At 48.6% G+C, this 14,381-nt stretch overlaps 1 protein-coding gene across 1 annotated transcript in view; it reads right to left on the bottom strand.

Moving 5' to 3' along the window:
- Positions 1-14,381, bottom strand: part of LOC115090769 (myosin-16-like) — a 292,772-nt gene that overhangs the window by 172,259 nt on the left and 106,132 nt on the right. The window contains exon 7 of the mRNA XM_029600261.1: positions 11,030-11,275. Within this exon, the coding sequence (XP_029456121.1) occupies positions 11,030-11,275 (246 nt within the window). The remainder of the gene's footprint in view (positions 1-11,029; positions 11,276-14,381) is intronic.

Genomic DNA, 14,381 nt, shown 5'->3' with positions numbered 1-14,381 from the left:
CAGGTGGGGGGCTTACAGGATGAAAAGCCAGAGGGGTCTTGAAGACCTCAATATCAACTGGACAAACTGGTGGACTAATTGGAAAAACTGGCTTTTCCCTCATGCGAGCATGTTTTAAAATCCGCCAGCATACACACGTACAGGCCGGTAAAGCCCTAGCGAAAATAAGCGTGGGACATTTACTTGAACCGCCTCTTAAGATTACATGCCTCGCTTCCGCACTTCCAACCGCCCCACAAGAAGTGCTCATGCAGGTACCCTACACATTCCTTCCCTGAAGGATGCGCATCTGTCCCTCACCAGAGAAAGGGCCTTCTCCATAGCTAGCACCTACCTCTGGAACTCCCTCCCCCCCTCCCTCCGAATAGAACCATCACGCAACAAATTCAAAAAAGGAGTCAAAACATGGCTCTTTAAGCAGGCATACCCTGACTCAATTACTACGTAGACCTCTCCTAAATGGACCTTTTCTAAGACTTTACACTGCCAGCCCTCCTCCCCTTTCCTCCTGTCCCCCCACCCCCTTCCTCTCCTCCACTTTCTATCAGTGCCCCTTCCCCTCTCCCCCTGGAATATTCTGCACATTTATAACCCCTTTAGTACGTTATCAATGATAAAGATAAAGTTGTTTTTAATTTATACAAAGTTATTCTCCTTCTTTCTACCTTTTCCACCCTACCTATCAGTTCTTTTATGTTATTATATATAATCATATGTTTTTTACTTTGCTCAAAGTTTACACCTTTTTGCATTAACTATGATATGTTACTCTGTTCATTGTATTTTCCTCCTTTACAGTTCAATGTAAGCCGGCATGATGTGCCTCACGAATGTCGGCAAAGAAAAGTCTATAAATAAATAAATACATAAATAAATAAATAAATACATACACATATCAGTAGCAGCAGGGCTGGTGCAACCTAGTAGGCAAACTAGGTAGCCACTATGGCACCTGTTACGGAAGCCAGCTGCAGAGACCTGCGACCGGTCTCCCTCTCCTACCAGCAAAGCCGCATCTGCCTCCTTGGCCCCGGAAATCTTGTTGCAGCCAGGAACTATGGCCGACACGCTACGCTGCTGCCTGCCTCCCGGGCTGCCACGCTGATGCCATGTGCAGACTGGCACGCTGTTGGACCCTGCTCAGGCCTTCCTCCTAAGCCCCGGTCTCCCAGGCATGCATGCGTGCCATGTGACCCTTTTTCAGGGGTCACCACGGGAGGGGTCGGGACTCCTCCTCCCAGGCCTCCAACTATTTGAGGCAAGGCCTGCTTCTCAGGCGTTGCCTTGGCTACTCCTGGCTCCTGCTAGTCTTTTGACTCTTCGTACACCTGTTTTCAAGTTCCTGTTTTTCTGCCTACTTCGGACCAAAACCCTTGCCTGCCTGACTACGTGATATGCCGCCTGCCAAGCCAAGACCCTTGCCTGCCTGACTACGAGATTCACCGCCTGCCAAGACCCTTGCCTGCTTGACTATGAGATACATCTCCTGCCAAGACCCTTGCCTGCCTGACTACGAGATTCGCCACCTGCCAAGACCCTTGCCTGCCTAACCATGAGATTCACCACCTGCCTGAGACCTCACATAAGTCCAGCTGGCCTCGGTACCCAAGGGCTCAACCTGAGGGGAACAAGGGCTGGTTTTGGTGAAGCCCCAGCAGGGTCTCAGGTCTCCCAACCTCGCCTGCCAATGGCGGGCACCTGTGGGGCTCCTCCCCACTGGTGGTTCCTCCCCCATCAGTCCAAGGATCCACTCCCGTAACAGCGCCAGCCATTAGGGGATGCTGAAGAGCAACCATGTGGTGCCATGAGCTGAGCCTATTCCGCTTGTGGCAAAGAGGAGAAGAGATACAGTGGTTGCGAATGAGGTAGGAGACCGGGATGTGGCACGACCAGGATGGGGGGTGCGACGTGACCAGGGAGGAGGGTGCAAGGCAGAAGCCACCTAGGGTGCCTAACATCCTTGTACCAGCCCTGCGCATCAGGGGGATTTTAAATGATACGCACGTATCATTGTTTATTGTGTATGTCTGTTTTATTGTATATGTCTTTATTAAGATATCTATTATTGTTTATTTTTGTTGGAACTGTGGACCCTTGGACTGGGACGAGAGTTGGTGCTACTACTGAGGGATGATTGCTAATGATCCTTGTCGCCAGAAGGCGATGCAGGTGAGGACGACCCAGCTGGAGCTTCTCCTATACCAGCCCTCATTCCCCTCAGGTTGAGCCCTTGGGTACTGGGGCCAGCAGGGCTTTGATGTGGGTCTCCTCAATGAAGATGGATCCAGTGGCAGGCAGAGACGATGTCAGGAGGCTGGGTCGTGGCTGGTAGCAAAGGTGAGAAACGAAGATACAAGCTGAAGGTCAGGAGCAGACAGCAGATGAGCAGAGACAAGGTAACAGGCCAGGGGTCAAGACGGGCAGCAGGCGAGCAGAGACGAGGAGGCAAGCCGAAGTCAGAACCAGGAAATCAAGCCGAGGAAGAAGACGCAGGAACTAAGGTCAAGGAGAGGCACGGAGTCAGGAACGCAGGAACAGTCAGGAACACAGGAACTGGAACCACCAGAACAGGAATCAGGATCAGGAATTAGAGTCACAGGATACACCGGGAGGAGCAACTAGCACTCCGAAGAGATGGACCTGTTGCCAAGGCAAAGAACTGAGGACTGAGTCGGGGTTTAAATACCCCTCAGTCCTGATGCCATCACCAGGGGCTGGGCCGAGGTTTCCTGCCACGGCCCCTTTAAGAGGCTGGCTGAGTCGTGCGTGCGCCTAGAGAAGCACCCACAGCGAGAGGATCGGCGGCATCCAGGGCCATGTGGAGAGCATGCTGGTGGCCAACTCAGAGTCGGAGTGCGCCGTGCTGGCGAGCAGGAAGGTCACGGAGCATCAGGCCAGGTACGAGGGACTGGCCGCAGGTTGCCGTGTCCGGAAGCCCCAACTGTACCCCTCCCCTTTACGCACCCTCACAGAAGGACCAGGCTTGTTGGGGTGCATTTGATGGAAATGCTGAAGCAAGGACTTGAGCAAGATGTTTGAGGCTGGCTCCCAGGAGTTTTCCTCCTGATCAAATCCTTCCCAGGATATCAGATACTCCCAACTCTTCTGATTGCGTCTTACATCCAGAATCTCACTAACTTGATAGACTGGATCTTCTTCAGGGGAGACATCTGGGGTCTTAGAAGGTGTAGAGTTGAACATGGAGAGCACCAAGGGTTTTAACAGGGACACGTGGAAGGAGTTGTGCATCCTTAAGCTGGCAGGCAGGTGTAGTTGATAGGAAACTGGCCTCAGTCACTCACTGACAGAAAACGGTCCAATATATTTAGGAGCAAGTCTCATGGAGGGCACCCGAAAGTGTATATGGCGCGTGCTTTACCATACCTGGTCTCCAGGTCTGAATAGATGGGCCAGACGACAGTGTTTGTCCGTAGTCTGCTTGGCAGTGTTGGCGGTTCTTTGGAGGTTAGCCTGAGTAGTATTCCACAGAGCGTGGAGTTGCTGAGCAGTGAGTTGGGCCGCCGGGGAAGGCACAGCCAGAGGCAGAGGCAGTGGTGCTCTTGGTTGCTTACCAAAGACTACCTGGAAAGGGGAAGTCCCCGTGGCCGAGTGAACATGCATGTTGTGCGGGAATTCTGCCCAAGGTAACAAGGATGCCCAGTCATCCTGACAGCTCCTGACGAATGAGTGAATGAAGGTTTTCAGGCCCCGATTGACCTGCTCAGCTTGGCCATTTCCCTGAGGCTGTAAAGCAGATGTAAAATCTAGTTGTACTCCAAATTTCTTGCATAGGGACCGCCAGTATTTTGCCATGAACGGGGCCACGGTCAGACGTGGTGTGCTGAGGAAGACCGTGGAGGCAGAAGATGTGTCGGGTGAAAAGCTGGGCTAACTCGGGTGCTGAGGGCAACTTGGGCAGAGGAGTGAAGTGTACCATTTTGGAGAACCTATCGACCACAACGCAGATCACCTGGTTCCCGTTGGATGAGGGCAAGTCCACCACAAAGTCTGTGGAAATGTGTGTACAAGGTTCTTGAGGCACTGGGAAAGGTTGCAGGAGCCCCCACGGCTGACCCGGCAGTGGCTTCTGCTGGGCGCAGGTCGGGCAGGAGTTGACATAAGCCCAAATGTCCTGGGTCATCCAAGGCCACCAGTAGAAGTGAGACAGGAGTTCTAGAGTACAGGCTCTGCCCGGGTGTCCAGCGGTGAGAGAATCATGGCCCCAGGATAAAACCTTCCGCTGAAGGCGGAGAGGGACTACCGTTCTCCCCAGGGGTACTGTGCTGGAGGCGGCAAGGAGAATCCTGGCAGGATATAGGATATACTGAGGTGAATCGGGTACATTCTCCGTCTCGTGCAGTCTGGACAGGGCATCCGCCCTTGTGTTCTTCGATGCTGGTCGGTAGCATAGCACAAAGTCGAACCGACTAAACAAAAGTGACCAGCGGGCCTGGCGAGGGTTCAAACATTGAGCCTTACTAAGGTATTCCAAGTTTTTGTGGTCGGTGTACACCATGATGGGGCGTTGCGCCCCCTCCAGCCATTGTCTCCACTCTTCAAATGCAATCTTAATGGCCAGGAGTTCTTTATGTCCGATTCCGTAGTTTCGCTCAGCCAAGGTGAATTTGCGGGAGAAGTATAAGCACGGTAAGAGGGATCCCTGACTGGAGTACTGGCTGAGGACTGCTCCCACTGCGATATCCGAGGCATCAAGTTCTACAATGAATGGGCATGACGAGTCTGGGTGACGGAGGCAGGGTTCATGCAGGAAGGCCTGTTTTAGCTCCTCGAAGGCCTGGATGACCTCTGGAGACTAGTGTCTGGCATCAGAACCCTTCTTTGTGAGCGTGGTGAGAGGTGCCATAGTGTGGGAATATCATGGGATGAAGTTCCTGTAGAAGTTAGCAAAGCCCAAAAAACAATCCTATGGGTCGAGGCCAATCCCGAATGCTGGCCAGCTTTTCCGGGTCCATACGAAATCCTGATGTGGAAACAGTGAACCCCAGGAAGGGCAGGGACTCCCGCTTGAAGAGGCGTTTCTCTAACTTGGCGTATAGGTGATGGTCTCTCAGATGCTGGAGAACATGGCGAACCTCCGAACGATGGGATACCAAGTCTCTCGAGTAGATTAGAGCATCGTCTAGATAGATAATTACATTGGCATGAAGCATGTCCTGGAAGACCTCATTCATAAGGCTTTGGAAGGCTGCTGGTTCATTACATAGGCCAAAAGGCATTACTAGGTATTCATAATGGCAGGAATACATGTTGAAGGTGGTCTACCATTCGTCCCCGGGCTTAATGCAGACCAGATTGTAGCCCTGCGGAGATCCAGCTTTGTGAAGATCTTGGCCCCTTGGAGACGTGCCAAAAGCTCTGGGATGAGCGGAAGCGGGTATCTGTCCTGGCAAGTGATTGCATTGAGCCCACGGTAGTCAATGCATGGTCTTAAGGAACTGTCCTTTTTGGCTATGAAAAAGAAGCCTGCCCCAGCCGAGGAAGTGGAAGGACAGATGAATCCTCTCTCCAAGTTCTCACAAATATATTGAGACATCGCTTGGGTCTCAGGTAGTGACAGCAGATAGATCCGGCCACGTGGTGGCACCGTGTTGGGCAGAAGATCAATTGCACAGTCAAAAGGGCGGTGCTCTGGGAGAGTCTCAGGCTTCTCCTTCGAAAAGACATCGGCATAGTCCACATACTGGGACGGCAAAGACGAGGCGGTGGTAGCTAGCAGGAGTTGAGGATGAGGTAAGTCCCGAAAACAGGAAGAGAAACATTTGGAACCCCAGAAAGCTATTTGCAGGGTCTCCCAGTTGATGTGAGGAGTGTGTTTCTGGAGCTGTGGAAGTCCTAGTACCACCGGGTGGATAGTTTTTTCAACTATGAAGAAGGAGATCTCCTCCTCGTGAAGCACCCTGGTATGGAGGACCTCGGGAGCAGTGCAAGAGGTAACTCAACCTGGCAGAGGATTTCCCTGGATGGAAGAGATTAGCAGCGGAGGAATGCGGCAAACCACAGGAAGCTGTAGCTGTTTTACTAGTTCGGCTAGAATAAAGTTCCCTCCAGCCCCAGAATAGATAAAGGCCAAAGTTGCAAAGGACCCACCGGAGTACTGGAGTGTCACGGGAATGGTACATTGGGGAGCAGGATTGATGCAGCCTAGGGTCAGCTCCCCCATGATGCCTAGGCTCGAGAGTTTCCCGGACGCTCAGAGCATTGAGCCATTAGGTGTACCTTACCGACACAATAGAGGCAAAGACCAAGGGACCTACGTCGCTGCTTTTCTTCAGATGATAGGTGGCTTTGGCCAAGTTGCATGGGCTCCTCATTGCGAGCAGGCGCAGACTCTAAGGCTGTTGGGGTGACCAAGGGTCAAGAGAAGGAGGGAGCCAAAGGAACCACTCAGCGCCCAAGCTTCAACTCCCTCATTCGTTGCTGAAGACGCCGATCAATTTGGCCCATCAGGTCAACGAGCGCCTCCAGATCCTCGGGTAACTCTCGAGCGGCCAATTCATCTTTTATTCTGAAAGCCAGGCCCTGGAGAAAAATGCTCTCGCCAGCCCAATTCTGAGGCCAGGGTGCGGAATTCTACTGCATACTCTACCAGAGAACGGGAGCCCTGGCGGAGGTGAAGAAGCTCAGAAGCCGCAGTAGATTAATGCCCTGGTTCATAAAAAACTTGTTTAAAAGTCCAGACAAAACAGGGAAGATCCCCGAGTATGGAGTCCCCGCTTTCCCACAGCAGGGAGGCCCAGGCCAGGGCCTTGCCCTCCAACAACGAAAGGATGAACGTTGTCTTGACCTGATCACTGGGGAACTTAGTGGGTTGAAGAGTGAACCTCATGAAGCAGTGGTTCAGGAATCCACGACACTGCTTTCATCCCCAGAGTAGCGAGGAGGTGCTGGAAGATGCAACAGCGTGGATGGCTGCGGTAAGGCCGCTGGAGGCGGAGAAGAGGCCCCTGGCATGGAGGAAGAATCCAGACAGTTGGCCAAGCATTCGACCATGGCCACCAAGACGTCCAGACTCTGCTGTTGCAGCTGAAGACATTGACCCAGGCCTGGAATGGCCTGGAGGCTGGACAGGTCCACTGGGTCCATGGGACGAGAATTGGTGCTACCACTGAGGGACGGCCCCCAATGGTCCTCGTCACCAGAAGGCGGTGCAGGTGAAGACGACCCGGCTGGAGCTTCACCTATACCAGCCCTCGTTCCCCTCAGGTTGAGCCCTTGGGTACCGGGGCCTGTAAGGCTTAGGTGCGGGTCTCCTCAACGAAGATGGCTCCAGTGGCAGGCAGAGGCGAGGTCAGGAGGCTGGGTCATGGCTGGCGGGAAAGGTGCAAAACGAAGATCCAAGCCGAAGGTCAGGGGCAGGCAGCAGAGGAGCAGAGACGAGGTACCAGCCACGGGTCAAGATGGACAGCAGACGAGCAAAGACGAGGAAGCAAGCCGAAGTCAGAACCAGGAGATCAAGCCGAGGAAGAGGATGCAGGAACCAAGGATGAGGAGAGGCATGGAGTCAAGAACACAGGAACAATCAGGAACACAGGAACTGGAACCACTGGAACAGGAATCAGGATCAGGAACTGGAGTCACAGGAACCACAGGAACAGCAACTAGCTCTCCGAAGAGATGGACCTGTTGCCAAGGCAAAGAGCTGAGGACTGAGTCAGGGTTTAAATACCCCTCAGTCCTGACGTCATCACTAGGGGCCGGGCCTAGGTTTCCCGCTGCAGCCCCTTTAAGAGGCTGGCTGAGTCACGTGCACGCACGCCTAGGGAAGCACCCGCAGCAGGAGGATCGGCGGCGTCCAGGGCCACGTGGAGACCATGCCGGCGGCCGACTCAGAGTCAGGGCATGCTGTGCCGCCGAGTAGGAGGGTCACGGAGCGTTGGGCCAGGTAGGGGGCACCAGCCACGGGTTGCTGCGGCCGGGAGCCCCAACAATTTTTCTTTGTATTAATTACAAATATTTTTATTGTAAACCACTTAGTATTTGGTATATAAATTTTATAAATAAATAAATACCTTGCATGCACGATATAAAATCGCAGCGCACCTCCACTCGCGCGCTGATGCTCATGGCGCACACACATTCCTTTTAGAATTAGCCAGAAAGGAACTTATACTTATCTTCGTAATGTAGAAGAGTACTTATTCCCAATTACAAGTTAATATTAAAAGTGAGAAATGCTTAAATGAAGTTATTTGTTTACAGTTACAGTGGATTTGTTAACCTGAGCTTTGTTTCACAGAAGTCTTGAATCAAGTAGGATGGGAGACTGCTATGTGGGTTGTTCTGGAGAAGACATTTCATTCAGGTATGATCTGTAGGACAAAGTGGAGGATTTTATCTACCTCAAGTGCTTTACTTGTGCAGTCTAGTTGGAAATGCTTTGGTCTATGATACTGATGAGAAAAGTAATTCATTTAATTGAAATAACTTACAGGGCAGTATTATTCTCATGAAGATATTGGGAATCAGTGGTATGTTTTTTTCTTGTCATGTAGATCCTAAACTCTGGCTCCTGGTGGATCTGACTGAAGTTGATGGAAGATGATGAGCATTGCTCTACCCTGGGAAGATATGAACAGGTTGATGTGAAATATTCAAGTATTGTTAAATGGTTGTGTTTCATACAGGGGATATTTCTCAGACTTCATCAAGGAGTCTGTTTATGCCAACTTTTCTTGATGCATATTCCCTTACGATATTGAGAATTATGGTGCAGGTATAGCACTACATAAAGGTTAAGACATAATCAGATGGATGGTCCACTGGAGGTCTGGAAAGCCAAATCGATTTGAGAGGGAGAGAATGTAATGGGCCCCCATGATGGGTTCTATGTTACTGGAGTGTGGCCTGGGAGACACTATGGGTGGGGGAGGCCCTTATCATTTTCCTTGGGCATTATGGCTTGATAATGTTTTCAATGTTTTGATTGGGAAAATACTGATAAAACAATTACTGTGAATAGCCACTAGATGGCACAATGAATGGTAAATGATTAGGAAATGAATAGGAAGGTTCTGGATGCAAAGTTTAGTGAGTTCTACTGGTGTGTGTCTCCTTTAAGAGGTCTGGGGAAAAAGGTTCCTCTAGGAGGAGTATTTTTGAGTCTACATAAGACAGTGTTCAAAGTTTGGGAGTAGGGAGGAAACCATCAGGAGTGTGGGATGCCCTGCGGTCCTCTCCTTAAGGAGAGGCTCGCCAGGGACTTTTCATCTCAAGAGGAAAGACTTGAGACTGACAAGGTGTTTCTCTCCACTGGAGAGACAACCAGGAGTCTTGACTTGGGTCCTGAAGGCAGAGGAGTGGTTGGAGGTCCCGCCATCAGTTGAAGAACTGGGAGACAAGGAGATCTTAGAGGGGGTGAGAGCAGGGGATACTGGCGAAATCCCTAGGTACTATCTGAAAGAGATGCTTGGAATCCAGGATTCAGAGTTACCTGAGGTAATGAGAAATGTTTCCTGGTGTCAGATGAGTGAGTACTGATGTAATTAAAGCTGATATGTTTCTTGGGGGACTGTGAATAACAATCTTTGTAGGAAAAACTTAATATAAATGAAGTGATGTGAATTATGAAAAGATGGGGAGTAACATGTTTTGCTAAAGTGGGGAGTGAGGAGCAGTTTGGGGTATTTCTCCTAACACAAGGGAAGAAGTAATTGTTATAAGAGCATTTGGTTAAGGATTATTGTGATGTTGCTAAAGTTGCAGCCTTGCTGTAGATAAATGTAAACCCTTGATTAATTGGTGTCTTTTAATATCTTTTACTATTTTGAATATTTCTGATTGCTGAAAACCCCAAAACTAAAAGTTGATAATATATTGATGTGTGAGACCCTACTTTAACTCAAGGTACATCAGAACAAGAGAAAAGAGGGGAGCAGTCAGGGGGCTTCATAGAGGGGATACCTATGTAGTTGGGTTTCTATTTTCGGCAGAAGAATACAGCCCTTGTCTCTGTGCCTGATCCACTATATTATCTGCTTGACCAAAAATTTAGGTGAACCCAATCAGGGATCAGATATTGCTCACATTTTGGGGTAGATTTTCAAATAGCGCGAATTGGCCTACTTTTGCTGGCGCATCAGGTGCAAGCAAAAGTAAGCTGGATTTTAGTAGATACGCGCGGAGCCGCGCGTATCTGCTAAAAACCTGGATCGGCGCGCGCAAGGCTATTGATTTTGTATAGCCGGCGCGCGCCGAGCCGCGCAGCCTACCCCCGTTCCCTCCGAGGCCGCTCCGAAATCGGAGCGGCCTCGGAGGGAACTTCCTTTTGCCCTCCCCTCACCTTCCCCTCCCTTCCCCTACCTAACCCACCCACCTGGCCCTGTCTAAGCCCCCCCCTTACCTTTGTTGGGGGATTTACGCCTCCCGGAGGGAGGCGTAAATCCCCGCGCGCCAGCGGACCTCTTGCGCGCCGGGACGCGACCTGGGGGTGGGTACGGAGGGCGCGGCCACGCCCCCGGACCGCCCCGGGCCGTAGCCACGCCCCCGTACCCGCCCCCAAAACGCTGCCGACACGCCCCGAAAACGCCGCTGCGCTCGGTCCCCGCCCCCGACACGCCCCCCTCCGAAAACCCCGGGACTTACACGAGTCCCGCGGCTCTGCGCGCGCCGGTAGGCCTATGTAAAATAGGCTCACCGGCGCGCAGGGCCCTGCTCGCCTAAATCCGCCGGGATTTGGGCGGATTTAGGCAAGCAGGGCTCTGAAAATCCGCCCCTTTATGTATACCATCAAGAGGTTACACATAGAATGTATACTAAGATACAATTTCATATTTTAAAAAAACCTATCAAACCAGTGTATGTCTATATGCTGGAAGGTTGTACCCTTGTGATCAGTGCATATTTCTTTCCTGGGAGGGTGTTCTAAAGTCAATGTATGTTTCCTTGTTGGGAGGGTGCTTTGCTTAGGTCGGGGCACTTTCCCGTACCGGGGAGGTGTTAGGCAGAGGTTGGTGCAAGTTTTCATGCTGGGAGCTTGTGACCCTGCAGTTGGTGTGTACTTTATGATTACCTTTGCCTTTTGGAGATTCTCTATGGTTGCCTTGAAGTCATCATTTTCCAGCTTCATGCCTTGCTTTTCCTTTTCCAGTTTGAACCGTACACGCTGCAGGTTGTCACACTGTTCAGTGGCATCAGTTAGCGAATTTGCATGTTTTTTCCGCAGTGCAGCTACCGTGGCCTCAGATTGCAGGGCAGTATCTTCCAGTTCTTTCCGCAGGCGCTGCAGTTCTGCCTCACGCTTCCTATTCATCTCAATCTGCAAACACACAGAAACAGCATGGTATGAAATGCACTGTCCTCTGAGCTGTGGCAGAGTAGGAGAGATTAGTATAATTATCCTATGAAGGTCTTTGCCCACTGACTTTGGCAGAGCATGAGGTGGTATTAAAAGCACTGTGTGAGGGTCACTAGCCACTGACTTCAAGTAGAGCATGAGGGGTATGATAATCATCCTTGAGGGTCATTGCCCATTGACTTCAGGTACAGCGATATTATAAGAAAATGTATAAGGGGGTCAACTGCCTTGGCCTGAGGCACAGCATACTGGGAATAATGACCCAGCCTCTCATATCTCACAGCAGTGATATATTGGTGGGATACCTGATAGCCCATTGTTATATTATTCTAGGAAAACACAGTGGGATAAGGAAAACAGGCCAGAACACTTAACTTAGTTGGCTGAATTTTGGTTGGAAAAGTTAAGCACATGCTCAGCTGATTCTAGAAATCTAGGGGCTAAAAATGAGCTTAAATCTGGTCAGCTAGATTTAAGCCAGCAAATGTTTTTTTCCTATATTTGGGCATATACAATAGGTCTCTAGCACTGAAAAATTGACACCATATACCTAACTTACTTTCCCTAACCTCACCCTGCTCTCAGGGCTGCTCATGTCATAAACAGCTAAACTAGACAGCTAAATGTAAGTGCTGAGATGGGAGAAATTTCTACCCTCCCCTTCATGAGCTCTAGCAGCCTATCTCCCTAGTCAGATGGCTAGATCCCATTGAAAACTAGCTGCAGTGTAATCTGAGTGAACACTGGCGAGAGCCCCTTGATAAATGGCAAAGAGAAAGGACTGATATTCTTTCAGAACTTTTAGTGCCACCTATTTATTTAACAAACTTATATACCACATAAACAGAAAAATCAATAAAAGTGGTTTATAAAAACACACCCATAATCATACACACAAACACAGACACCAAAATACAATTCAAAAATTCAAAATTAAAAACAAAATAATGAAACTTAAAAAATATAATTGCCAGATAAAACAAAAATGAACAAAGATAAAAAGTAAGATACTGAAACTACCACCAAAAGGCAATACCTGCTCAAACAAGCATCTCACCTGCTTTGGAAATAACCATGCTTTTACTTGCTTGTTGGACTTCAGATAGTATTATTATACTCTGATTTGAATGGGCAGACTATTAAAACCTGGTGGGCTATCACCAAGAAAGCCTGGGCAGCTTAATATTTTAGTTATACTTTTTCTGATGAGTCTGCAGTTAACAGGCATTCTTGAGAAGATTTCATTGACCGGCCGAACATTTACTAGGCCAGTTTTCCCCCCAGATATAGACTGAAAAGCAATGGCTAACAGTTTAAACTTTGCCCTTTCAACAACTGGTAACCAATCAAGAAAAAGTGGCAAGAGAGAAGCCTGCTCAAATTTAGACTTTCCAAAGGTCAACTGTGTTGCACTATTTTGAAGTACTTGAATTTATAGGGGTTAGATAGATTTAGCTTGTAGGCCAACATACAAAAAACATTACAATAATCAAGAACTGAGATAAATAAACCAGATATAATCAACTTTAATGCCTGAAAGTCTATATAAGGATGAAGTTTCCCATACAATTTTAAGCTACATATTGGTCTTCTATGCAACTAAACCAACATGAGATGCCATAGAAAAACTATAAGAACATAAGAACATAAGAAAATGCCATACTGGGTCAGACCAAGGGTCCATCAAGCTCAGCATCCTGTTTCCAACAGTGGCCAATCCAGGCCATAAGAACCTGGCAAGTACCCAAAAACTAAGTCTATTACATGTTACCACTGCAATGGCAGTGGCTATTCTCGAAGTGAACTTAATAGCAGGTAATGGACTTCTCCTCCAAGAACTTATCCAATCCTTTTTTAAACACAGCTATACTAACTGCACTAACCACATCCTCTGGCAACAAATTCCAGAGTTTGATTGTGCGTTGAGTAAAAAAGAACTTTCTCCGATTAGTTCTAAATGTGCCACATGCTAACTTCGTGGAGTGCCCCCTAGTCTTTCTAGTATCCGAAAGAGTAAATAACCGATTCACATCTACCTGTTCTAGATCTCTCATGATTTTAAACACCTCTATCATATCCCCCCTCAGTCGTCTCTTCTCCAAGCTGAAAAGTCCTAACCTCTTTAGTCTTTCCTCATAGGGGAGTTGTTCCATTCCCCTTATCATTTTGGTAGCCCTTCTCTGTACCTTCTCCATCGCAATTATATCTTTTTTTAGATGCGGCGACCAGAATTGTACACAGTACTCAAGGTGCGGTCTCACCATGGAGCGATACATAGGCATTATGACATTTTCCGTTTTATTCACCATTCCCTTTCTAATAATTCCCAACATTCTGTTTACTTTTTTGACTGCCGCAGCACACTGTACCGACATTTTTAATGTGTTATCCACTATGACACCTAGATCTCTTTCTTGGGTTGTAGCACCTAATATGGAACCCAACATTGTGTAATTATAGCATTGGTTATTTTTCCCTATATGCATCACCTTGCACTTATCCACATTAAATTTCATCTGCCATTTGGATGCCCAATTTTCCAGTCTCACAAGGTCTTCCTGCAATTTATCACCATCTGCTTGTGATTTAACTACTCTGAACAATTTTGTGTCATCTGCTAATTTGATTATCTCACTCGTCATATTTCTTTTCAGATCATTTATAAATATATTGAAAAGTAAGGGTCCCAATACAGATCCCTGAGGCACTCCACTGTCCACTCCCATCCACTGAGAAAATTGCCCATTTAATCCTACTCTCTGTTTCCTGTCTTTTAGCCAGTTTGCAATCCACGAAAGGACATCGCCACCTATCCCATGACTTTTTACTTTTCCTAGAAGCCTCTCATGAGGAACTTTGTCAAACGCCTTCTGAAAATCCAAGTATACTATATCTACCTTTATCCACATGTTTATTAACTCCTTCAAAAAAGTGAAGCAGATTTGTGAGGCAAGACTTGCCCTGGGTAAAGCCATGCTGACTTTGTTCCATTAAACCATGTCTTTCTATATGTTCTGTGATTTTGATGTTTAGAACACTTTCCACTATTTTTCCTGGCACTGAAGTC

Source organism: Rhinatrema bivittatum, chromosome 4 (genome assembly GCF_901001135.1).
Source record: "Rhinatrema bivittatum chromosome 4, aRhiBiv1.1, whole genome shotgun sequence".
Taxonomy (NCBI): domain Eukaryota; kingdom Metazoa; phylum Chordata; class Amphibia; order Gymnophiona; family Rhinatrematidae; genus Rhinatrema; species Rhinatrema bivittatum.
Note: the sequence above shows the minus strand (reverse complement) of the source record. Positions and strands in the feature narration are given on the sequence as shown.